The 23,442-nt window shown below is 40.5% G+C and overlaps 3 protein-coding genes across 5 annotated transcripts in view; 1 reads left to right on the top strand and 2 right to left on the bottom strand.

Moving 5' to 3' along the window:
• The window catches only part of kiaa0586 (KIAA0586 ortholog), a 93,628-nt gene extending 72,637 nt beyond the window's left edge, over positions 1 to 20,991 (bottom strand). For 2 of the 3 annotated variants that reach the window (XM_079458430.1, XM_079458432.1), the window contains exons 1-10: positions 20,886 to 20,980; positions 20,004 to 20,276; positions 19,854 to 19,915; positions 19,696 to 19,759; positions 19,508 to 19,577; positions 19,238 to 19,412; positions 18,813 to 19,013; positions 18,386 to 18,536; positions 17,539 to 17,688; positions 12,639 to 12,765 (exon numbers count right to left, since the gene is read on the bottom strand). In XM_079458430.1, coding sequence (XP_079314556.1) covers positions 12,639 to 12,765; positions 17,539 to 17,688; positions 18,386 to 18,536; positions 18,813 to 19,013; positions 19,238 to 19,412; positions 19,508 to 19,577; positions 19,696 to 19,759; positions 19,854 to 19,915; positions 20,004 to 20,259 — 1,256 coding nt within the window. In that variant the 5' untranslated portion in view covers positions 20,260 to 20,276; positions 20,886 to 20,980. Of the gene's footprint in view, positions 1 to 12,638; positions 12,766 to 17,538; positions 17,689 to 18,385; positions 18,537 to 18,812; positions 19,014 to 19,237; positions 19,413 to 19,507; positions 19,578 to 19,695; positions 19,760 to 19,853; positions 19,916 to 20,003; positions 20,277 to 20,885 lie in introns of all 3 variants that reach the window. The other variant, XM_079458431.1, reaches the window with a different exon arrangement.
• On the bottom strand, positions 7,176 to 9,937 carry irf2bpl (interferon regulatory factor 2 binding protein-like). Its single transcript, XM_079458433.1, has one exon. It carries the CDS (start codon positions 9,866 to 9,868, stop codon positions 7,913 to 7,915), a length of 1,956 nt encoding a protein of 651 aa, XP_079314559.1. The 5' UTR covers positions 9,869 to 9,937; the 3' UTR covers positions 7,176 to 7,912.
• A 1,110-nt stretch (positions 20,992 to 22,101) lies between the features above and the next one.
• Positions 22,102 to 23,347, top strand: timm9 (translocase of inner mitochondrial membrane 9 homolog). Its single transcript, XM_079458976.1, has 4 exons — positions 22,102 to 22,209; positions 22,519 to 22,577; positions 22,668 to 22,763; positions 22,875 to 23,347. The coding sequence occupies exons 2-4, from the start codon at positions 22,539 to 22,541 to the stop codon at positions 23,007 to 23,009; spliced, it is 270 nt and encodes an 89-aa protein (XP_079315102.1). The 5' UTR covers positions 22,102 to 22,209; positions 22,519 to 22,538; the 3' UTR covers positions 23,010 to 23,347.
• Positions 23,348 to 23,442: the final 95 nt, after the last annotated feature.

The following is a 23,442-nucleotide window of genomic DNA, read 5'->3' as shown; positions in this document are numbered from 1 at the left end:
ACTTCAAAATTTCTTCTTTTCTAGAAGAAAGTAGACGGTACAGGTTTGGAATGACAAGGCAGTGAATAAATGATTCATTTATTTTGGGGGGGTATTCAAAACAACCAGGAACTATCCCAACATGCATGTTGTCCATGAGATCCTCTGTTTCAATGTTCATTCAGTCTGATGGAAATTCAATCAATGGGTGCAGTGTTTAAAATTCAGCCATGACTGGAGCACACCGCCAGCTGAAACTGAGAAAAAACATCACAAAGGAGAGTTTGTCAATGACATTCTTCGGTTGAATTTCAATAGCTTTCCTAAGTTGTACCATTTCTGGGTGCGAACGGCATGACGGGTGAGACAGAAATAAACAGTCTGCGAAAACAATTTACACATGCTTTTTCCCTTATTTCAAGTCTAGTCTGGAAGTGTGAAGGGAAGTCTGGTACAGCTGTTGACGTTCTTCTAACACTCTTTAATGAAGCACCATCACAGCTCTCGTTCACGCAACAGATGGCCTACAGGTGGGCCGGGGGGTGGGGGTTTGTGATCGCACCCGACCCAGGTGACGGGAGGAAGGCCATTACGATCGTACTCATCCAAAACAGCTCTGTTTGCACGGGGCATTGGTGTCAGATGTCTATTGACCAATCAGCAGCTGGGAGATGAGGTCATCGAGCGTCAGCTGGATTTGACTGCGAATTGTTCAGTCAACAAAACGGGTGACGATGGAGTGGAATGAAACGCAGGGAAATGAACGGGGGAGTGCCGACATGTGAGGCACGTTGCTCAAGGAAGTGGAATATTAAATATTAATCACAGCTGCTCGTCTGCCATTACTGCCATTATTTTGGAAGGTCAAAAAGGAGTCTTACATGACAAAATGGTAATAAAAAGATACATATTGATTTTTTTGGCAATCTCATGCGAATGGTAAAGAAACGACTGGGTCATATTTCACCCCAACGCACTGAAAATCCTTTTAAACATGATAAATATAATTTTCCTTTAATTTGGAGTGAAATGTTACCTAGTCATTACTTAGCAAAAGTTACACTTTTAATCATGGCCCTCAACCCTGATGCTTAAAGGGACAGTTCAACCAAAAATGGAAATTTGTTCATCATTTACTCTCACTCTTGTTATATCAAACCTGTATGACTTTGATTCTTCTGCAGAACACACAAGGAGATATTTTGAAGAACAACGGCGGTACCCATTGACTTCTATTATATGGACACAAAACAAATGCAAGTTGTAAGTAAACGATGACAGAATTTTTACTTTTGAGTGAACTATCACCATTTCTCAAATATACCAACCAAATTAGCGAAGATGCATACACTTATTTTGAGAACAAACTAATTTTCTTCTACGTCCTCACTGTGATCACACTTGCCATAACAATGTTTGATGATCTACCCAAACCGAAAAGGTCAAAGTCAGCCTGATTCAATGGATGTAAATTACCAATCGTAGTTACCGCACTGCAAATATCAACAGGCTCACAAAATCATTCCAAACAAATGAGCTGCGCACATACAGTAGCACGCAGCTCAACGACTGGAGAAAAGGCTAAATCCATCTTATAAATCGACGATGTAATTTATTGACATGATAGAAGCAAACGGCAAAGGAGGACGCGGTTGATCAATCATACTCATTTTCTAATGAAAGCAGATGATACCCATCCGGCTGTGCCGGGGGTTTTACATTTGGGAACGCTCGATTAGATCCAATCAAAGGGCCTGAAATAATACTTCAAAGACTTAACTGATAAAAATGGAACGGTGCTAGGTTTAAGATCCACAGACAAATAAATGACATCACCTTTAAAACAGACCACCAATTAGACACTTCACTGGGCAAACCACACCCACTGTCCTTTCTTGCTGTTGGGCCTGAGATAGATAGCAACCTTTGGTTTCACAGCAAGGTCGTTGGGAAGGTTTTCATTACATGGGAGTTTCGCTGCTATTAATACTGATGGTTTTGGTACAGTGAGATCATCTGTATTTGTTGGTACGGGATCAAAGCAACAGATAGACACAGGCACTAATGCGGACACAGTATCCTCATCCACTAATGGACCTGTGAAAGTATGCGCTTTTAAAATTAGGACAAGGTAAGGTTGATTGACTCGGCAGAATAGACAGCTGTGAGACACGCTTTTTAAGAACAACGTATTATTAAAGCTAACCTAAAAATACAAATTTCAGTCATCATTTATGCACCTTTATTTCATTCAAAACCTATAGAACTTCAATATGCATTTGTTTTGATAATATTTCTTGGCTAAAACCATCCGTTACCCTTAAGAGAATGAAGCCCACCGTGAAATGTGGCCGAATCTCGTTTAATAAACAACAGAGCACTTAAGTTAAAACACAGTTCTCAGGGTACAGTGAATTGTGGATGGTGACCAGATTTTGGAATGAGAGAATGGAGGAATGTGTGTCTTGGGGGGGTAGGGCCCGATGGAAGATAGATGAGAGAACAAGCCGTTGAGTGAACCCGCTGCACCCTGAGCTTAAGAAACCTGAATCCTCTCTGTGTTAGCAGAGCTCCGGTCTAAAATGGCTGCCAGTCGCGTAAACAACCCGGAGAATGAACGGGGGCTACATTTCTCCAGACGGCCAGCCAAAAGCTGCACGGTTCCAGTTAACCCCTTCCTTCCAACCAGATGTCAGGAAAATAAAAAGAGAGTACTGGATGTTTATTAGTAAGAGACTGAACAGTTTTGACTGAATATAAACATTAATTATGATAAAGTTATTTAATGTTAATTAATTATGCAACTACAAATGTGCTCAATGTTTGTTTTATTCATTTTTCATGCCATTTCAGCATCTCAGGCTACAATCCTGGAGAGAACCAGACGATCCATACACAAGTTGGGGTGACTCTGCGTGACGGTCAAAAGGACGGATTGTTTATTTAGACATTGGTACAAAAATGTAGATCAATCAAGTGAAACCGCCCTTGAACAATCCAGACAGCGAGCTTTTCAAGACAGAGTGAATCTCCATGGTGCCCTATTGCCCATTTTCAAGTGCTCAGAAGCAACCCCCACCCCACCCTATGGCCTCAAACTAGCACCCCCCACACCCCAAACTGCTCTGGCGGGAAACTACAGGAAGCTGTAACAGGCTCTGGCCCTCAAGGAGGCACCGGCCTTGAAATGCAAATTGGAATTCCATCCGAAAATTGATGTCCTTTACAAGCTAATGAAAAACATCTGAAACTCGGCCAAAATGGCCCCTTTTTACCATCCACATGCCATTAGTCAAGGCTAGACCCTACATCCATTACACAGGGCTTACGGTCTTATATAAGAAGCTGTAAAATATAAATATAGCGAGGATCCAAACAAGATGATTAAGAATGTTTATTTAAGAGATAGTTTACCTAAAAATAAAACGTCTGTTGACATTTTCTCACCTAGGTGTCTGTCTAACCCCGTTTGACTTAGTTACATTCTGTGGACACATGGAATGAAATAAAAACGAGAGATTTTGATAATATCGATGCTTTGTTGCATTAAATAGATTTGTCATTCTGCAAAATAACTCCTTTAATGTCCCAAGACATAAAGTCATACAAGTTGTGAACATGATTTTACAAGTGAGCTATTCCAAAGATTAAATGCAAACGGACTCGAAAACCAACTAAGATGCATAAAGTGATAACACATTAAACCATAATAAAAATAACTTTCTAATCCCAAATGATGCGGACAAATTATATGTGCAACATGCCGAAGGGATGGTGCCGCATTTCCTCTGAACTACAAAAGAGGAAAAGCCTGAAAAATAAAATAAACGACAGTGTGGGAGTGAAAAGCGGTAGAAAATCAATTCCCCCTCTGCGCCTTTAATTTCTGCAGAACGAGTGGGGGAAGCACACGCCCGCTGTAGCCTGCAGCTTATTTGCGAGGCAGGAATGGAATGTCTGAGATTGCATACATTATGTGCCAAGAGGCCCTGGGCTATGGAAGATAGTGCTGACATCACCGTCTATAAATGGCTGTGCTCGGAGGCACGGTGAATGAAAACAAAATAGGAATAACCCTCTTGCACATAAACCCCCTCTGTTGGCGCCAAATAACGAGCACAGGCGAGGAGAGTTAATGTCATATCGCAGCGAGAGATGCCCTGACACGGAGGGGGGAAAGGTGGGAAGACAATATGTGCCTGAACGGCCTTTATCCAATAACTTTTTAAATAAACTTAAAAGACCAACTTCTATCACAGATTTATGTGAAGAAATAACTATAAACATTGCTTGAGCATCTAACGTGTTGTTTTGGGTTACACTACTTGCTTGGTGGTCCAGTTGCAGATGCTGACGTTTGTAAAAACCTGTCTGAGATGATGATGATGGTTTTCCTTGTTGTTCTTCCGAAAGAAATACAAAGCAACATCATAAAAATTTGTGAGAGAAGTTACATGCACTTAAGACACCTCTATAAACATGACTATTTAACAAAGTAAGAGACTAAAGCACAACGCAAGAACCTTTCTAGGGAGTTTAGACAGCCGGCACATGCGGGGGTTAAGGCTGAACCTCCGTCTCAACTCTTTGTGTCCGCACATTCCTGAATAAATGATGTTTTGAACAAGGCTGTTGCCACGGGCAACTGTGCACGATGGCACTGCGGTGCAACCTTTGGAGTGGCTGTATTTTTTCTGCTGGAAACTTCTCACTGAGAGGCTGTGTGTGTGTGTTTGTGTGGACTTGGGTTTTTACATGTTTGTGGGGACCTTAACCTGAATGCACATCAACTCATGGAGACCCGTGTCACTGTGTGGTCCCCACAGGCACAAAAGCTCATATATTGTACAGAACGATTTTCTTTAAGTTGAGGGTATAAAATATGCAGTTTGTACAGTATACAACTCATTACGACTACGGACTGTCCCCACAGAGATAATAAAGCATACATGTGTGTGTGGTTCATGAGGATTGAGGAGCATTGGAGGAGTGACAGGCGAGGGATGAACAGTCTGCAGTGATTTTACAATGCGTCCAAAACAAATTTCAGATCAGACAATTGACGTCAGAGCTGATGTTCGTATAGTTGCGGAAATGTTTTTTGCAATGCAAATAAATGCAACGGGTAACATAAACAACACACAAAAGCAGCAAGAATCGTTTCGACGGAAATAGCATTGCAACCTAGTATAAGAAAGTATTCCGCCGATATAAAGCAGCTACAGAAAACCCACTTAAAAAATGCGAACCGGTGGTAGACAAATCCTTAAAACACAAGCTATAAAGCTTTTATAGAGATCAGTCTTACTAACGGTCTCATTTGTGTCCCAAAGATCGAGAATGGCATGAAAAGGTGCAGAATTTGACACACACACTCAGACGGCACAGATATGCGTGTGGTAAATAGGAAGTGGGACCCCCTCCCTCCCTGACGGGTGGGGTATCTGTTTATTTTTCTTTGTATGTGCACTGATACTTGAAACCCAGGTGATTACCAAGACAGCCAAGGGCACCTCAATCTAAATCTGTTTTTGCATGACAATAGGAAGCTTCTCCATTAAACAGACACCACACCTTTGATTCCTACAGCGACAACAATATCACTGCATTGCACCACAAAACATGTCTCCTTAATTTTGGCTCAAATGATAGAATATAAATTGTGAGTGGATGATATCTGTGTGATCTCAAAAGAGCCATTGTCTTTTTGAATAACAATTATTTTGGCAAGACTATCTGAATACGGGCCGCACCATTTAAGGAATAATATTGAATTTGTCGATCGTTTAAGAAAATGTACTATATTTGACAGAAAACAATGACTATGCAATAATGTATACAATAAATATCATTTATTGCACTTACAATGCCATATTGTGATCAAATACTCATGACTGAAGTTAAATGCAGTGTAGTTATGGATTTCCATCAAAACCATCATATATTAAACACTGCAATTAAATGCAAATGTACTACACAAAAAATGTATGTAGGTAAAATAAATGTTCCATGCTAATAAGCATGCATGCTGTTTGTGTCCTCAAAACAACAACAAAATCCCTTGCTTGGTGCAACCCCGTCAAATTACTGCGCTCCAGAATGTGCACCACAGGCCTCCACAGAATTCAAGCACAAAGCCCACTTCAGTGGGATAGTTTGGCATACGCATTGTTCCCTGACCTTAATGTCCCCCCTGTTTTCTGGTCTGGATGCTCTTGCAAGGCCGGCTGCCATGAATTGTGCCACCCTCTATTTGCCTGAGCTTCTGAAGGGAAAGAGCATGCATTAGTATGAGTCATGGCAACAGCCACGCACCAACTGTTTTTTTCTCTCTCCCGCAGCCAATGCAAAAATACGACTGACAAGTCACATGACCACCAGCTGAATTCTAAATGAGGAAAACATCCCCCGAGAGATCTCAGGCATGTGCAAGCATTTTTCGCCCTTCTTTACCTCCCCAAATATACTCTCAGATAGGGGAAGGGTTGCTAAACTGAGGCATGGCAGATTAAGCGTGCTAGTATAGCATACTATTTTAAAACCTCCTGCATGTGCAGAGAAACAGCTTTTATCATGTGCCATTAACAGAACTTGTTACTAAGGGAGAAACAAGGGGGGGGCATATTAAAAAAGCACCACAGCCACTCCATGTGACAGCCATATGTACCGTGTGCTGAAAGATGCTTAGAACTTTACTTTTTTTAGGTCAGTGTAGCAGGACTAAATCGGTGTAAAGCAAAACAATGCCATGAATTCTCAAGACAAGACAGTGTCAAAAGCAACGAAAGAGATATGCTTATTGTGACACTTGATCCACTGTTTCACATCAATGTGCTTGGTTAAGCGCTTATCTTTATATAGAAAAGTTAATTGAAATGCAAAACGAATCACTATGAGTCAATGAACTACTCCAAAATAAATAAAAGATGAAATATGTCTGTTTCACACACAGAGTAGACACCATAAAATCTATGCCAGGAAGATATTAAATGATCTCTTTAGAAAGATCTCTTATGAGGTCATGAGGTAATTATTCAGCAAATCTGGCTTGTTTCATAACATTAAAAAAGCTTAATGAACCAACAGTAATGCAAACACAATTCTGATTTAATAAACAAATAATAAGTCAACTTTACAATAAATATATGAGTAATATTTCCTTCTACCTCAACAAATTAACACGCCACAAAGAGTTAATATCAATGAATTTATTACAATTTACTCCGCTCCAAGGCACATTACAAGTCTTCTGTTGCTACAGAAATATGTATAAACAAACAGAGCTTTTCTTTTTTTCATGTACAGTATTTTCAGCTCTACTAAAGCGTCCGTGCAACTTCAAAGCAAAAAGAGAGAATGAAATCACGTAATAAAATATATCTGTATTCTCAGACCACGGGATACAAATTAAAAATCGCTGTTTTAAAGATCATACTAAAAAAATGACAAGATCAAAAAACAACAAACCCCCTCTCTTAGACTCACTTCGTTTGTTACACCTACCACAAAAGTGTATTCGTTAATAATATATTTTTTTGCTTGGGATTGTACATGTAGATGTGGAAACGAGTATGAAATCGAATAGAAACGTTAACGTAAACCGTAAAAGTGCCGTAAAAATGTTTCCACGCACACCGCCTCCTCCCCCTTCGTGGCGAAACGCAAATGTCTCTGTACACTGGACTGCTTCTGTAACTTCAATATTCACAACAAATAAGAGTTGCGCTTTAAACCCCGGCGAGCTGCACACACAAACCGCATCTCTGTTCACTACAGGCAGGTTTCAAGTTTGAATGATGCCCAAAAATACCGCGCGCACCTGTAATGCCCGAATACGCGGATTATTTGGCAGCTCGCGGGGTTTTAAAACACAGCCGTAAATATAGTCGCTTCACTTGACCGTTTCTGATGCAGGAAGCATATATAGTTATGCTTAAGGGTCTCTTTCTTTCTTTACTTTCACATCCCCAGCTAAAATTGTCGCTATCTCGCCTTGCATGAAAGCCCAAGGCACGTTTGACCCTACCAGGGGACATTTCTCTCCGCTGGGGCAGTACACCTCTCCCGTTGCCCCCTGCGCTTTGATGCTCTCCCGGGAACACGGGAAGCAAAACTTGTGGTTAGGAACTGACGGACATTGGACGAAGTGTGTGTCTTCTAAACGTTCGTGGCAGATAGTACAACACAAGGGTCCGCTATTTGCCATGGGCGAGTCTGGAATGTTCTGAGGATGCACCTGATCCATGCCCTGATGCGCACCGGATTGGGAAGGTGTCCCGGCTAGACCAATGTCCCCGTTTCGGGAGGCTAAACGCCGCTGTCCGGACACAGAAGCGGGGGAGACCGGGCTGCTACTGTTGTGTCGCGTCGACGTGGTGGAGTGCACGGAGTTGCTGTCCTTTGGTGAGTGCGCGTTACCCAAAGTGTCTGCCACGGACATGAGCGCAGCCATGGGTGACTGTCCGTTCTGGGGGGCGGATTCGGGTGGTGTGGCTCGGCTGGAGTGGACGGATCCGAGGGGTGGGGGTCCGCCGTGGGAAGCTGCGAATGGTCCGGATGCCATGGTTAGTTTAAGGGCTTCGCTTTGACTCGCCATCCACTGCTGTCTCTGCTGCTCGCTATCCGCCGAGTCCGGTTCTGGAGAGGCTTTACGTTTACGCACGCCCGTTCTGAGCGCGCTGCCCGATGCCACAGCCCGGGGCATGTTCACCAGCGGCGAGGGCAACGGAGGGCAGCTGGCGTCGATGTAAGGCTGGGGTAGCATTTCACCGCCGAGTCCCTCCTTAAAGAAACGCACCGACTCCGGTAGTAAATCACCCAGGAGTCTCCAGTCAACAGAGCCGTGCTTTTTCTCATATTCCAGATATTTAAACCCAGAGGAGAGTCCCCTGCCAAAGTCTTTCATGCAGTCTTGGTACATCTGTTTAGCTACACCAGAAGCGCTGGAAAACACATTACCAGATCCACTGGGATATTCAATGAATATTTTTAGTTCATAGTCCATGCCTGGCTTTGAAACGGCATCGAAAGCAAACACTCTTCCCATAAGAGAATGGTCTTTCTTGAACCTCACATCAAACGGGGTGCAACTGGAAAGTGTAATTAATGTGTCCCTTACTATTTTGGGTTTATTTGGCCAGTCCTCCGCTCTGTTCCTCAAACTTTCACTGAGTTCAGCCAGAGCCTCTGCGTTACGCTGCTTTTCTTTCAGGTCTCTCTCTTGGTCCGTGCTGGAAACAGAGCCTGGTCTTTTACCTTGCTCTGACAGTGTCATCCCCGGACCGATGCTGCCCGATGCCGGAGGTGCTCGTCCGGTCAGGCTGTGCTGGGCTATGCTCGCCGCCAACGGTGGGCCGTTCAGCAGGGTCTGCGGAAGCAAATTCGGCGGCACGCTCATCTGACCCGACACCGTCACCAGCCCGTGGCTCCGACGCGAATTCGGGCTCTGTCTGTTCAATTCGGGTGGCCCGTCGTCTGATTTAGGAAAGCCGTTTGGTCCACCGATCCCGTTGGGAAGCCTGTGCGCGCCAATGCTGGAATAATCGAACCGTGATCTCTCCGTATTTAGTGCGTAGCGGTCCATCCCGGTCGGCTGCTGTTTCGACGAGCCGTCCACATGGTTCAGCTGCTCCTTGGATGACATTCCCGTCTGCGTCTTCACTGCAGGCGACGGCGCGGGACCCGGGGATCTCCCCTCCTGAAAGCCATGAGCCCGTTTCAGATGGCGTGCTGTCTCGATAACAAACTCGATCCGATCCGCGCCCTCGTAGTTCACGCAACCCCTGCACACGGGCTCCGTAAAGTCCCAAATCATAGCCCACGGCATGCGCGGCAAATCGCACAAATAACACGACTGTCTCCTCGACGAGGAGACTTGCGCCGAAGACATGTTGAACTGCTCCTCTCGGGTCCGCTATTCGGTTACTGAGAGGTGAACGCGCCTCTTCTTCTCGGAATGCCACCTGGCTGGGCCGGTGACGTCAGCACCACGTTCCGCAGTTCTGTTACAAAGTGACAAGCCACTTGTTGCCATGCGAGTGCGCATGCGCTGACCACTCCCTAACAAATCTTCTGAATGGACCGAGGAACGCGCATCACACGCTGGCCAGTGTGTCCAATGTAAGAACCCGATTGAGGAAAATCGTTGTTATTCAGTTTTTCCGCCAGAGTATCTGTTTTAATGTGTACTAAGTGCCCTACGGGATATTTTGTGCATTACTGTAAATGCGAGATCACGTCTTTGCAAAAGTGCTTACATCAGCAAAACGGGCACGTGCCATTTCTAATAAAAACAAGCGCATTCTTGCTGTATTTTACATGGTTTGTAAAAAATCTGCTTTGTAAATATCGGATAAAGAATATGCGCAATAGCGATTTTCTTAATACTTATAGTAAAACACAAACTATGGCACCAACCGATCAACGATTACTACACTTTGACTTTTAATAAAACCATTACTCCTTAGAGATCATCTGTGAGAAATCGGAGTATCATACACCTATATTTAAACAATATTCATTTTGAACAGTTTCTGTATTTTTGCATAGTAAGATCTGTCATCCCCTGGATGTTTACATTAAATGAGCAGTTCTCAGCCCCGCCCCTTTCTCGGAGTCTATTCTCTGCTTAACGTAGACAAGAAAAAACTGACCCTGTTATACAACTAAATGTGATGCTGGAAAAACAGCAAGAAAAAGCAAGGAGAGGGAAAGAAGAAATGCCATTTATTTCGATCCCTGCATTCTGCTGGCACAGAACGAAGCTGCACTCTATCCCAGCCAAAAACTAAAAACGCCTGAAGCCAATTTCAAGGATGTTTTTTTTCTCCCTACCCGAATATTACATATGCAGTATACCAAGAATTAAGGAGCCTCACATGAAAGCCAAACAAACTCGAATAACAGCTACTGGTATAGAAATGCATATATCAGCCCTTCTCAAAGCAGCTGGAGACGATTTGTAAACTATCCGTGCAATGCGATTGTGACTCGGGCTGTTTAAAAGAACGTGACGGGTTTAGTTTTTCTCTCAAATGAACAACACAAAGAAAGGAGTGTATGTGCAATGATCTTTACACAGACAGAGCAAATCACTTTATATTGAAATCAGACTTCACAAATGAACAATCCTCACATCAGACGGACTGTGGAGATTCTCAATATTTATATTTTGGAGTGGAAGTTCTCTGGAAGATTTATGTTTATCACATTTTAATGGAAAAAAATAAATGCAATTAAAATATCCTTTTGCAATATTCAGCGAGTCTAAAACCAAAGTGCAACTAAAGTTTATATATTTATCTCTACTGAGAGATGTTTCGCTGTCCGTGTAGCCTTCTCATGAATACAGATCACCCAGAGGCTTGGCTCGCTCACTCCCTCTCTCTCTCTGGCCCTGTGCAAAATATCACCCACCCACCTACTCTCACACACACACACACGTGCAGACGCACTCACTCACTGCGCATGGAAAATTTTCCATGTTCAGCTTATCGCAGGGGTTAACGCTCAGCTTCCGCTAAGTGGCTGGCGGGCTGCCAGAGTGAGGGATTCTGGGAAAAGGCAAGTCTTGCCAAGTACAAACTGCCAACATTAAGCAGGCCTGACAGCCCCTCTCCTCCTCCAAAGCTGGCAGCCATTCAAAGTGCTCTTTCTTTTGAGACGCTGGCGGGCAGCCAAATGCATGCAGATTTACATTACCTATTCTCAGATGGAGCTGATAGAGACCGCCCCGCAGTTGTCATGGGAACCAGAGACTTCCCAGTGCCGCCGATCGTGCACATCTAGTGAAGAACTCTCAATAACCTGCAGACGTATGACTTTGCTCTCCCTGGCTTGTTGGTCTTTCTCATGGGACTAGCGACTCGAAAAGAAAGACGAATGTGAAAACAACAATTTTCCCCACCACAACAACCAAATGTGGCCTTTCTGAACAACATTACCATTTGGAATTGAGGTTTTCATATGCCTTTTATACATGAGGCGTTCTTTCTTTAAAACATAAACAACACTTTTTATAATCATGCGGAATATATTTTTTTAAAACATCACCCAATGTCTGCAAGTAAACAAAGTTTGACAAAAACATAGTTTATACAAAAAGAGAACCGTGTCAGAACCGTACTGATATCCTATGGTAATACTATGGTACACCGCCATATTTTGTCAGCATCAGCTGCACAATGTCTACCGTTATATAAACTACAAATCACACGTTGCTCTTCATAACAAATGAGAACACCCACATGAATCTGCAGATGTAGTGCAGAAAGATCCTGGAACCGGATCCAAAACATGCTCACATTATTAAAAGCCTCCACGACTTTATAACAGGCCAGAATCAAAGACAAGGTTACAGTGTTAAGCCCTGCTTCTCATCCAGCCATTTTGACAAGCAGCGCCAAGCCTCACCGAGACACGCTCAAGCAAACCGCGTTATCTTTAAATGACACTTGCTTACGGAACATTTCTAAAGCATATTTAACAGAAAAAGACAAGCTGGCCCAGCGGTGTGCCATATATAAAACAAAAGCATTCTTTGGCTTGGGAATGGAAATAGTTGTGAAGGTCCAGTGCTATGGTTACACTATGTGTACAATGAAACATGAAAGGCCAAGGGTTGTGTGCTTTCACGCTCTGAAAACAAGATCTATTATTACCTGGATTGCTCTGGTTGGCCATTGTCCGCTGTTGCTATGGCAAACCTCTTTACCCCGACAGACTGCACATCACATCTCTCAGGAGACCTCCGGCTGTTACGGTTCTGGTCCTGGATTCTGCCATTTCCTGCAAAGAGAGAATATACCGCCATGATCGCACGCAGCCTGAGCCAATGCCTTAGACTCTTACAACGCCCCGTGTGTTTCAGCAACAGTCATCAGTTCTGCAAAAACCCAGCGTGCCAATAACCTGAACCATAAACATGAGATGCTCATCAGGCGTTCGTGAACACAAAGTTTTTCTTTCGTTATTCTTACGGTTACACAGCCGTTGACTGTACATGGAAAAAGTCTGAATCTGTCAGAGAAGGGAAACCTCATATCTCTCAGATTTCCTGAATCCGATCAGAGGCGGGCGAGCGGAATGTTCTCCCCGAGGTCCCGTGGAATGCAGACGAGAGGAAACAAAAGCTATATAAATACGCAGGACAAGGATTTCTCAATCCTCCAAAAACAACAGTGTCCCCTGGCAGTCGAGAGAGCTCCCGACCATAATCATTTCCTTGAGGTCAAAAAGGCACCGTAAAGTGGGTCTCCAACTACAACAACATCAATGTTGCAATGTGCACCTCCGGCGGTCCCCAGCGGGCCCCGGCGTCTGACGAACAGCAGGCTTTGACTGAGAGGCCCTCCAGCTTCTTGACTACAGTTAAATGAGCAGCCAAAACCTCATGACTTAACAGCTAACAAAGCTTTCTTTTAATGGACGCGTTTCCTGTGCAAAAACAAGAAGATGTGGAAAAACAATCAACGTCTAGATGATATGCTTTGGAAATCAATAGTCTGATTTGGGTTGTTGACCAAACTAGAGTTTTATATTTCTGAGGGGTACAATTTATTTAGTTGAAAAGCAAACCTGCATAAAAACACATTACTTTGCGCATTCAAATGGAACTCATTCAATGAAATTACATATTAAAGCTTTAAAATGACATGAATGTACAGATAAAAAAAATCACTTTTTAGTCACTGATTTCTATCAGATCGGTAACTTGATTAGCGCCATTTCTTTTGTTTCTAAATTATTATTCGCCGTATAGTTTTATGAAGAAAACAACGAAGTTTAGGGAAACACTCATATCAAGGAAAATACATATTCAATTTGTCATGTTTTAGAACAAGGTTAATCCTAGAGATGCATGATACTAAAATTATCCACAGATAACGATATCCAATTATTCAGAGTGATATCTGCCGATACCGATTCTGATGATTACATTAATATTTCTTAACTTTCTGAATGGTATTAATTTATAAAATAATATTGTACATCAAACCGATGTGAAAATCTGCTTTTATCGACCGCTACCAATATAATTGGCCGATATATATCGGTGCATCTCTAGTTAATACATACAGTGCATTCAATAGATTGTACTGTATTAGTCATGTTCAAGATCTTTAGATCATGTCACATTTCAACAATTCATGTTTTCTGGAATTTTCAATAATGGTAGTTATACAACCTATTAAATGCACTCTGCATCCATTTCTGAATGCCCGGACCAAAGTGGACTCATGTCATTTTTAAGCACATCTGTATGACTTTTTATAAGCATACAGTACATAAAAATACATTGAATAATATAAAGAAATTAAATACAACAAACAGATCTGTAATAAACCTTTTCACAGCAATCAAAAGGGGTTACTGATGCCATACATGAACTAAAACATAGAAAAAGGAAGCAATGTTTTGAGTCATGAGTCATCGTTTCACTACATTATATTTTAAAACACATTCAGGGCTTCAAATACAATCTCCGATCCCCATTTACAGCTGCGGTGTGACGTCAAAGTAACATGTCCACAGCTGCGAAACATCAGCTGTAATGTGTGGACCCAGAGTTTTTTCTGCTTTGTTTTCCTGCTTTGTTTCGAGCTGTAAACAATACTCAGCATTTACAAGGAATCTGGCACTTCACCAAGAGGTGATTTCTCGTAATAATGCTGCCAGACTGCAGCCCGCCGGGAGCGCCGCGTCCAGACGGACTGGCAAAGCATTAGTGTATGCCATCACACATTAAACTACAGTAAAATGGTTTTAAGAGAGCAGGGGTGTGCAAGATCTCTAATGCATTAAAAGCATTAAAGAGCAAAACAAAAGAACCATAATGCATTTGCCTGCCACGCACAGGCCTATTTGTGTGCTTTATTGAGAAGTGACGCACAGCATGTGACTCACCCCCCATCGCACATCAACAGTGATGGGGTCCCCGCAGGTAAGGCTACTGGCTATTAATAAAATCTGCCATTTGTATCAGAAAGGGCATCCCGGCAGGGGGAACACAGACTCTCTTGGCATCTTTCAGTTGATGTGGGAGAAGTGACAAGACCCTTCAAATCACAGCAACACGTACGGTGAACGTGTTGGGATCATAATGTGGGTCACAATGTTTTAAAAAACACGTCAGTATTCTTGCTTATGGTAATCTATGACTTTGCTCGTGATTTAATCATTATGTTAAGTCTGCAGCATCTTTTTATGAAACAAAAACACACATGAATCGCATATGCACTAGTGTCTGTCTAGAACAAGCTAAAACTCTGGCCCATAAATATTTGAGACGGTAAGACCACAGGAATTGCAATATTCATAACCTTTAATGTACGACCTCTTTCTATATATACCCGAGAAAATAAAATCTGAGTCTTCTATAGAGCAGAAAACACCATTACATTTAAATCTAAATGGCTTCTGTGCTTTGCAAAAGGATGCTTGACATTTCAGACAGTGACAACAGTGTCTTTCAATAAGTTGTTCTTAAATATACTTTAAAATTCAATATAGTTTACTAAATTTGTATGTGGGTTTTAATAATGACATGTTAACAGAGAGATTTACAATGAATAAATGAACCGTAAAAAAAAATATCACACCACTTGACCTTTTCAAAGAACTGCTAAAATGCTAAAGGCTGAAAAATGGTGGAAAACCCTGACTAGTCTCAGCACCTACAATATCCACATTTTTCTTGTACATTCAAATACATTTTAATCTGAAGTCTTGATGCTTAAAACCAATCTACCCTAGATAATTAAACCAGTTCTATAACCAGTTAATTTTCTGCAGGATTACTCAAAAATGGGTGGATATTAAAAGTGTCCTCCACATTACACGCCAGATATAGCTTCCCCGCATCTATTTAACGCCACTTTGATGATGTTTTATAAACAAAAGGTTGTTTGGCTAAAAATAGCTTGTTTAATGGAGAGAGCAGCCCGACGGCCAGAGAGACGAACGGAGCAAAGCTGCCACTGAAATAGAAGGGTTGCCATGACAACCAGATTGATGCTCACAAATTACAAAATGGAGTCAGTTAAAACAGACATCTTAAAACCTGCTTACATTCCCCACTGCCTGACAAACACAAAGTCTTTTTAATTCTGACTGTGGAATTTTTCATGAATTCTATATGAAACATAAGGGACGAGGGTTTTGTATATGTATCTGGGTCAATTATGAAAAAACAGACAGAACTAATGCTCTTAATGAGAATTTTTAAGCTGTGCAAGCCGTAATGAACGTTTCCCATTACGTTTAGCCCGAGAACAGAGTTCTTGCATCTGGGAAAGCAATCCTGTGTTCGTGTGGGACATACTTCAGGAGGTGGATTAGGTTCAGACGGACAGCCTGCGTCACTGACCCCATCTCTGAGCTTAAAACTCGCACCTAAATTACCTCCCTGTTGGAAAAGGAAATCTAATGGCTAATCTAGTGTATGCAAACCGCTACACAACGTTGTGTAACTCAGGTATACAGTGGACCGTTTAATGACGCTGACTCCTAAGACACTGAGGCAGCTGTTTTCTCAGGTCAGCCTGTGCAAACATGCCCGAAGCTTTTCCAATAACAAGCCTCAGTCCTCCGACAAAAGCTGACACAGAGCAAAACAGTGTGATGGAGGAACAGCTTAAACCGTTCGTATTTACACAGCTGTTCGGCAGAGACGCCCCCTTCAACACAACTGTTTTGCGGTAATTGGTTTCTGGTGCAAAAGCAAGCCTTCAATGCGAGCCGGAGGAGTGACAAAGTGGTTGAATGATGGTGTCTACCGTCTACAAGGAAAAGACATGTTCCTGGATAAATTACTGGTACGAAAATAACTTGTTTTACCCTGAGCAGAACGCTGCTGCCTCTTAAACAGGAAACTAAAACCAGGCTGTGTCTTGGCAAAGGCAGAACACAATGGATTCCAAAGCCTGCGGCCATGGCAGCAGACGAGAAAGCCATTTAAAAGCAGTGATAAAATATTTGAGACGCAACTAAAAACCACGTGCTGCAAAATACACGCAAGCAGTGATCGATTAAAACATTGCGGCCTCTTGCCAGAACATGCTTACAAACAAACAAACAATGATTTCTTAAACAGATGGAACGTATTCTATGATCTGACAGTAAATAAATACCTTAATAAAAAGATTTATGGCAACAATAATAATGACCAAATGCTGTACGTGAATTGCATTACAATCTTCATTTGTCAATGCTTGCAAAGATATAATCCAAAAGCGTGCAACTAATTCCAGAATACCATTAGCCAATAAAGCTTTTAGATTCGACCATCCAGACAGTCTTGGGAGAGATTAGAACAGACAGTTTTATGGCTTTTATGGATTAACATTACCTATGCTTATACTAAAATCTACAATGAAACTATTATACGACACTGACTATACGGTAGGGTTCCTCAATGGTTATGGTATGTGACGCTACTGCCATCCAGTGGCTTAAATGTCAAATGCCATCAACACTGCTATGATGCCAGACAATGCGTTTAATAACACTGGATATACATTTAGCAAATGCTGACCAAATTGCTTTTGGCAATAAACTCACCTTGGGTTTTAATAGACGTTCTCTGGGGTTTGATAGCTTTGGATGAGGATGTCCAGTGGGTGGGTTTCGGAACGATTTTACGAGGTGCTGGGGTCTCCATGGGGCTTTTATGTCCACCTGTCAGCTTCTCTATGTTCTCAAATTTTGAAGCTGATAAGAAAAAGAAAAAAAAAAAGAAACACTTGAGCCAGTGCTTCCGTTTATATTTGTAATTGCTTTAAAAAGCCAAACCTAACATATTCTGTATATTTCTAGTACATTCAGTATATCTGCATATATCTTTAAGATTTAAAGGCATAGTTTATGCAAAAAATTATAATTCTGTCATCATTTAGTCACCCTCTTGTTATTTCAAACCTGTATGATTTTTTTCTTTCGCAGAACACAAAAGAAGAAATTTTGAAGAAAGTTGGTATCCGAACAGTGCCGGGACTCAATTCACTTCTATTGTTTGATCACAAAACCAATGCAAGTGCATGTGTGCCAGTTAAAAACATTCTTCAAAATATCTTGTGTTCTGCGGAAGAAAGAAAGTCATACAGGTTTGAAATGACAAGAGGGAGAGTAAATGATGAAAGAATTTTCATCTTTGGGTGAAATATCACTAAGTAAATGGCTCATATTAGAATATTATACACAGTTAGATTCTAACAATAAATGCCAAACATACATAATGATTCAATTTGATAAATATCTTCTATAAAATGATAATTTTTTAATAGTTTAATATTTTGTTTGTCACAGTCATGGATCACTCTGAAACGTATTATACATTCTGAATTTATGAAATTTAAATCAACAAAACTGCTGAGATGTTTTGAAGAATATCTACAGATATCAGCCTCACCTGCTTCTAGGCTTCGAGCAAAGGTTTTATCGGTGAAAGTGTGAGCTGGCAGCGACTCTGTCTGTCTGATTTCAGAAACAGTATGATGTGTGTGCGAGTCTGCGTATGTACGAGCTGTAACGGCATCCAGAGCTGAGTCCAAGAGACGATTCTACAGTCAAAAACATAACCATATTAATTCATATTCAATCAATTCATGAAATTTTAAATGACATTTCAGACATTTAAATAGCAGTTCTTAAAGGTCATCACAGCCTGTTTATATTAACACTCACATAGAGGTCGAAAGTAGTTTTTGGTGCAAAAAAGATTGAATAACATTTATTAAATAGTACACTAACACACTAAACAGGGGAAAAAAACATACTAAACTAGGATGGCCAGATTTAGCATTTCTAGATCTGGAGAGAGGGTTTGGCAGTGATACCTGTAGTTGGATCTGCTGACACTGGATCGTCTCTAGGTGTTGCAGTCTCTGCTGGATCAGAACGTTCAGCTGCTCTTCCAGATGGCTCACTTTACCAGCAGAAGTGTCCGCTCTCCCCTGCGGGGCTATGGCCTCTGATCCCTGCAGTCTCTTCAGCTCGGCTCTTACCTGAGTAATCTGTGCCTCCATTTCACTCTGAGCCTTAAGGTAACAGAGTATAACATGCACAATGGTCATAACAAATGTGTGACTTTTAAACAGGCATTAGCTCATATGAGCTGCCTTTTGGATCCTTGGATCTCATTACTATTACACCAAACGTTTTAGAAAGTCCATAAATATGCAACTTCCAGATATTTTTTTACAATCTCATATTTTCTATAATGTATTCTGTATGTAGTGTAATGTAATCTATGAATGTCTACCTTCAGAAGTGGAGCAGTCGCAGCTATCGCAGCAGCTGAAATAGTTGCCGCCGTTGCAGAAGCTCCAGTATCTACGGATGGACAGGGAGGATCATTGAGGACTCTGGGAGATTGAGATCGTGCTTGGTCCAAACGCTGTACCGTCACACTTCGGTTTATAGGTGCACTCTGACTTCTGACAGAGACAAAAGATTCATTTGATAGTGATATAGACAACAAGGTTTGATCACATTCTTGTATGGTATTAATGAGAATCTAAGCAAGCGTCACCTCTTCTTGAGTGCTGCAGAAACTGCCCCTCTCCCATCACCCGAGTATCTAGAAATGTGCACATCTTCACCTGCAAAAAAATATACAGTCACCTCATACCACTATCTCTTACAAACATACACATTTGATCAATTTGAGTGGTTTTTGGAATTCAAAACCAGGATGAAATATAAGGGACAAAAACACACCTTTTAATTTTGAATATACTGTTTGCATGATTGTTTGAGCTTTGTTTTTCTCTTTTCTGGGGTCCTACAGGAGTAAACATATGCTATGGGTAATACACATGAAAAAAACAATATACTTGGCAAATCAATAAACATCCCCAACATGAGCAAAAACTCACCTTGTTTAAAGATTCAGGAACCTGTTTCGATGGCCCACAAGCTTGTTGTACCTTGGGTCTTTCTAAACACATACAAACATGGTTTGTTTCTTTTGTTCATCTGAATTAATTTGTCTCATAATGTTACTAACGCAAGTTGTAGGGTGTTACCTGTTTCTGAACCTGGAGGCTTATTCAGAGACGGTTTGACTTCCTCTATACACCTGTCATCCTCAAACGAAACATGCGTGGAGTCGGATATTCTCCTGATATAAATATTCACTTTGTTATGACTCTTGTGTTGTGTTTCGACTGTGCCGGGATCCGCTGAAGCTCTGGTTGAACCGATCAATACATCTGCCGCATCAGAGCTTGAAGTTGAGTCATTTAAACGTGTATTATTGATAACAGACACACAAGGGTCCATTGCTACTCATACCCCTGCTGAAAGAAATACAAATGCTATTGGGTTCCTTTACAAATACCATTAATATAAACATCAGCCGTCTACCATTAAACTATTACAATATAATTCCATTAGGAGTTAATAGCATTGTATTGACTCCCATGCACAAGATAACATTTCACAGAATCCAACATATTACCAATAGTGATCCAGAGAAAGCATTATAAATACAATTCCCATTATAACCACTTAATACATTAGATTTTATGTTCTTAGCAAAGATATCAGTTATTAAACTCTAACGGCGGCTTCATTACAAATTGTAACTCAATAAGGATGAATGTGATAAAGAATGTGATCTAGTAGTCAGGTGTCACGTGCGTTGACTATTGTTAAGCATTAATAGACATTTTTCTGAACAGGTGAGCTAGTAACAGTTATTAATATAATGTTTTCGTCAGATAGCTAGCGCTGACACACGTCAATCTCTTTAACATGTTTGCCAATAGGTTTCCTTTTCAAATTTCCCGCCGCGTGTTGTATTTAAAAGCAACAGTGTTTCGCCGGTGTACTAAATTACTCCTGTGGAGTATTTTGAGGGAAATATCAAAGCGTGCACAGTTTAGTTTAACCATAAATACACTTACTGTACAGAGACGGTTGTTGTTGTTGACAACAGAAAGTTAACAAATCTGTGAATCAGAAAACAATATGTCGACTACATAACAATCGTTTCAAAGTAAAAGTCTCCCCTTCGCTGACGTTGATTTAAAGCGATTTAAGCCGTGAAGTGTTTTTGACCTTCTGATGTGGCGAAACGAGCGAAAATATTTCTTAACGTTGATTTATAATATTAAATCTTGTTAGAAGGCTTAGAACACCCAAGGTCACAAACTAACAAAACAATACAATTCTTTTATTTTATTAAACATTTAAAATTATTCTGTTGTGGCGATATGAGGGGGAGGGGGGTCTTTTTTTAGCGTTGATTTATAATATTAAATATATAGTGTTATAAGCATTAGAACACCCAAGGTCACAAACTAACAAAACAATACAATTCTTTTATTTTATTAAACATTTTAAATTATTCTGTTGTGGCGATATGAGGGGGAGGGGGGTCTTTTTTAGCGTTGATTTATAATATTAAATATATATTGTTATAAGCATTAGAACACCCAAGGTCACAAACTAACAAAACAATACAATTCTTTTATTTTATTAAACATTTTAAATTATTCTGTTGTGGCGATATGAGGGGGGGGGGTCTTTTTTAGCGTTGATTTATAATATTAAATATTGTTATAAGCATTAGAACACCCAAGGTCACAAATTTACAAAAAAATACAATTTTTTTATTTTATTAAACATTTTAAATTATTCTGTTGTGGCGATATGGGGGGGTCTTTTTTAACGTTGGTTTATAATTTTAAATAATGTTATAAGCATTAGAACACCCAAGGTCACAAACTAACAAAACAATACAATTATTTTATTTTATTAAACATTTTAAATTATTCTGTTGTGGCGATATGAGGGGGGTATTTTTTAGCGTTAATTTATAATATTAAATATTGTTATAAGCATTAGAACACCCAAGGTCACAAATTTACAAAAAAATACAATTTTTTTATTTTATTAAACATTTTAAATTATTCTGTTGTGGCGATATGGGGGGTCTTTTTTAACGTTCATTTATAATATTAAATAGTGTTAAGAGGCTTAGAACACGTTAGTTATCAAGAATGTAAAAAGTCGCAAATTAGAGAAACAGTTAAAACATATTTTATGAAACATTTCAATTGTTTGTTGTTTTATGCATCTGCATTCCCAAATATACTTTTGCTTATACATTCTAAATTTGTTACAAGGGCTTTTATTTTTAGCGAAAGTGCCACTATTAATCACCGGATGTGTATCTTGTTCTCCTTGGTTCACGTGCCCTTCACATCCGTAGTTCTGACAGCAAAGGTAACGTTTATATTGTCATTCTTTGTAGTGTTGCCATGCTTATCTCATACATTTGATATATTATGAATGTTTTCAATATTTTCGACATGTTCCGTGTTTTAGTATGATAAATCTAAGGGAATGCTAACGGCTAATCTAGCTACTCATCTAATTTATAGAATGATTATGATACCTTTCTATATATATATATATACATACATACATACACACGTATTTAATTATTCATTTAATCAATGATCTTAAATGCTGTGCTTAAACAGTTAACAGATGAATGTTTGGTATTCATTTGATATTTCATTTCGCCCACAGCATCCCATAATAATCTAACTATGGCAGCTCAGGTCACTGAATCAGATCAAATTAAACAGGTAATAATAGTCTTACATATATAATTACTTATATTAGTCTATGGATTGTTAGAAAATCATGTTCAATAATTGTTGAATGCATCTTTGCAGTTTAAAGAATTTTTGGGCACCTACAACAAACTGACAGAAAACTGCTTTATGGATTGTGTGAAAGATTTCACTACAAGAGAAGTCAAAGCAGAAGAGGTATGATGTGCACTTAATAGTAATACTGAGGTTTTTAAGCAAAAAATCCTTAAACAACTTATTCAGTGCAATCCTTTTCTTCTGATTAATAATATGAATGTGTCTTTCCAGACCACGTGCTCTGAGAGCTGCTTACAGAAGTACCTGAAGATGACACAGAGGATCTCCATGCGTTTCCAGGAATATCACATCCAGCAAAATGAAGCATTGGCTGCTAAAGCTGGCTTGTTAGGACAGCCGCGGTAATCAACCGCTATTGCGATGGACTCCAAACCAGTACGCCACTCTTTCTGTTTCAGTGTGGAGAAGGGCTCTTCAAACTGGACCCCACAGAGGACAGAGAGACATGGGTGAAAGCGTGAGAAGTCCTCTGAGCTCCATCAGATAACTGGATTTCCTTTCAAAAAGGACAGATACTTTAATATTGATGGATGCAAACTATACTGATTTGTTGCCATGCTACTAAATATTCTCACTTGAGTTTATTACTGTATGTGATTGAACTGAATAAATTAAAGGGTGAGATGTCAGTTTTTTGTTGTATTTGCTGGGCAAATTGGTTTCTTCAATTAAGCAGTTCTTTTAAAATCGGGTATGTGTTGTCATTTTTATATAATGTACTGGCTCATTTTACTCCAAAAATGACTTAAACCAGCACAAAGATGCATTGAAGTGTTTA

The sequence above is a fragment of the Barbatula barbatula genome (genome assembly GCF_947034865.1).
Source record: "Barbatula barbatula genome assembly, chromosome: 6".
Taxonomy (NCBI): domain Eukaryota; kingdom Metazoa; phylum Chordata; class Actinopteri; order Cypriniformes; family Nemacheilidae; genus Barbatula; species Barbatula barbatula.
This window is presented reverse-complemented; position numbering and strand designations above follow the sequence as displayed.

Bases quoted from the DNA above. Each gene is read 5' to 3' on its own strand.
- irf2bpl (XM_079458433.1), bottom strand. From the start codon at position 9,868: ATGTCTTCGGCGCAAGTCTCCTCGTCGAGGAGACAGTCGTGTTATTTG.
- timm9 (XM_079458976.1), top strand. From the start codon at position 22,539: ATGGCAGCTCAGGTCACTGAATCAGATCAAATTAAACAG. The intron at 22,578-22,667 runs GTAATAATAGTC...GCATCTTTGCAG, and splicing joins AATCAGATCAAATTAAACAG to TTTAAAGAATTTTTGGGCAC. The intron at 22,764-22,874 runs GTATGATGTGCA...GTGTCTTTCCAG, and splicing joins GAGAAGTCAAAGCAGAAGAG to ACCACGTGCTCTGAGAGCTG.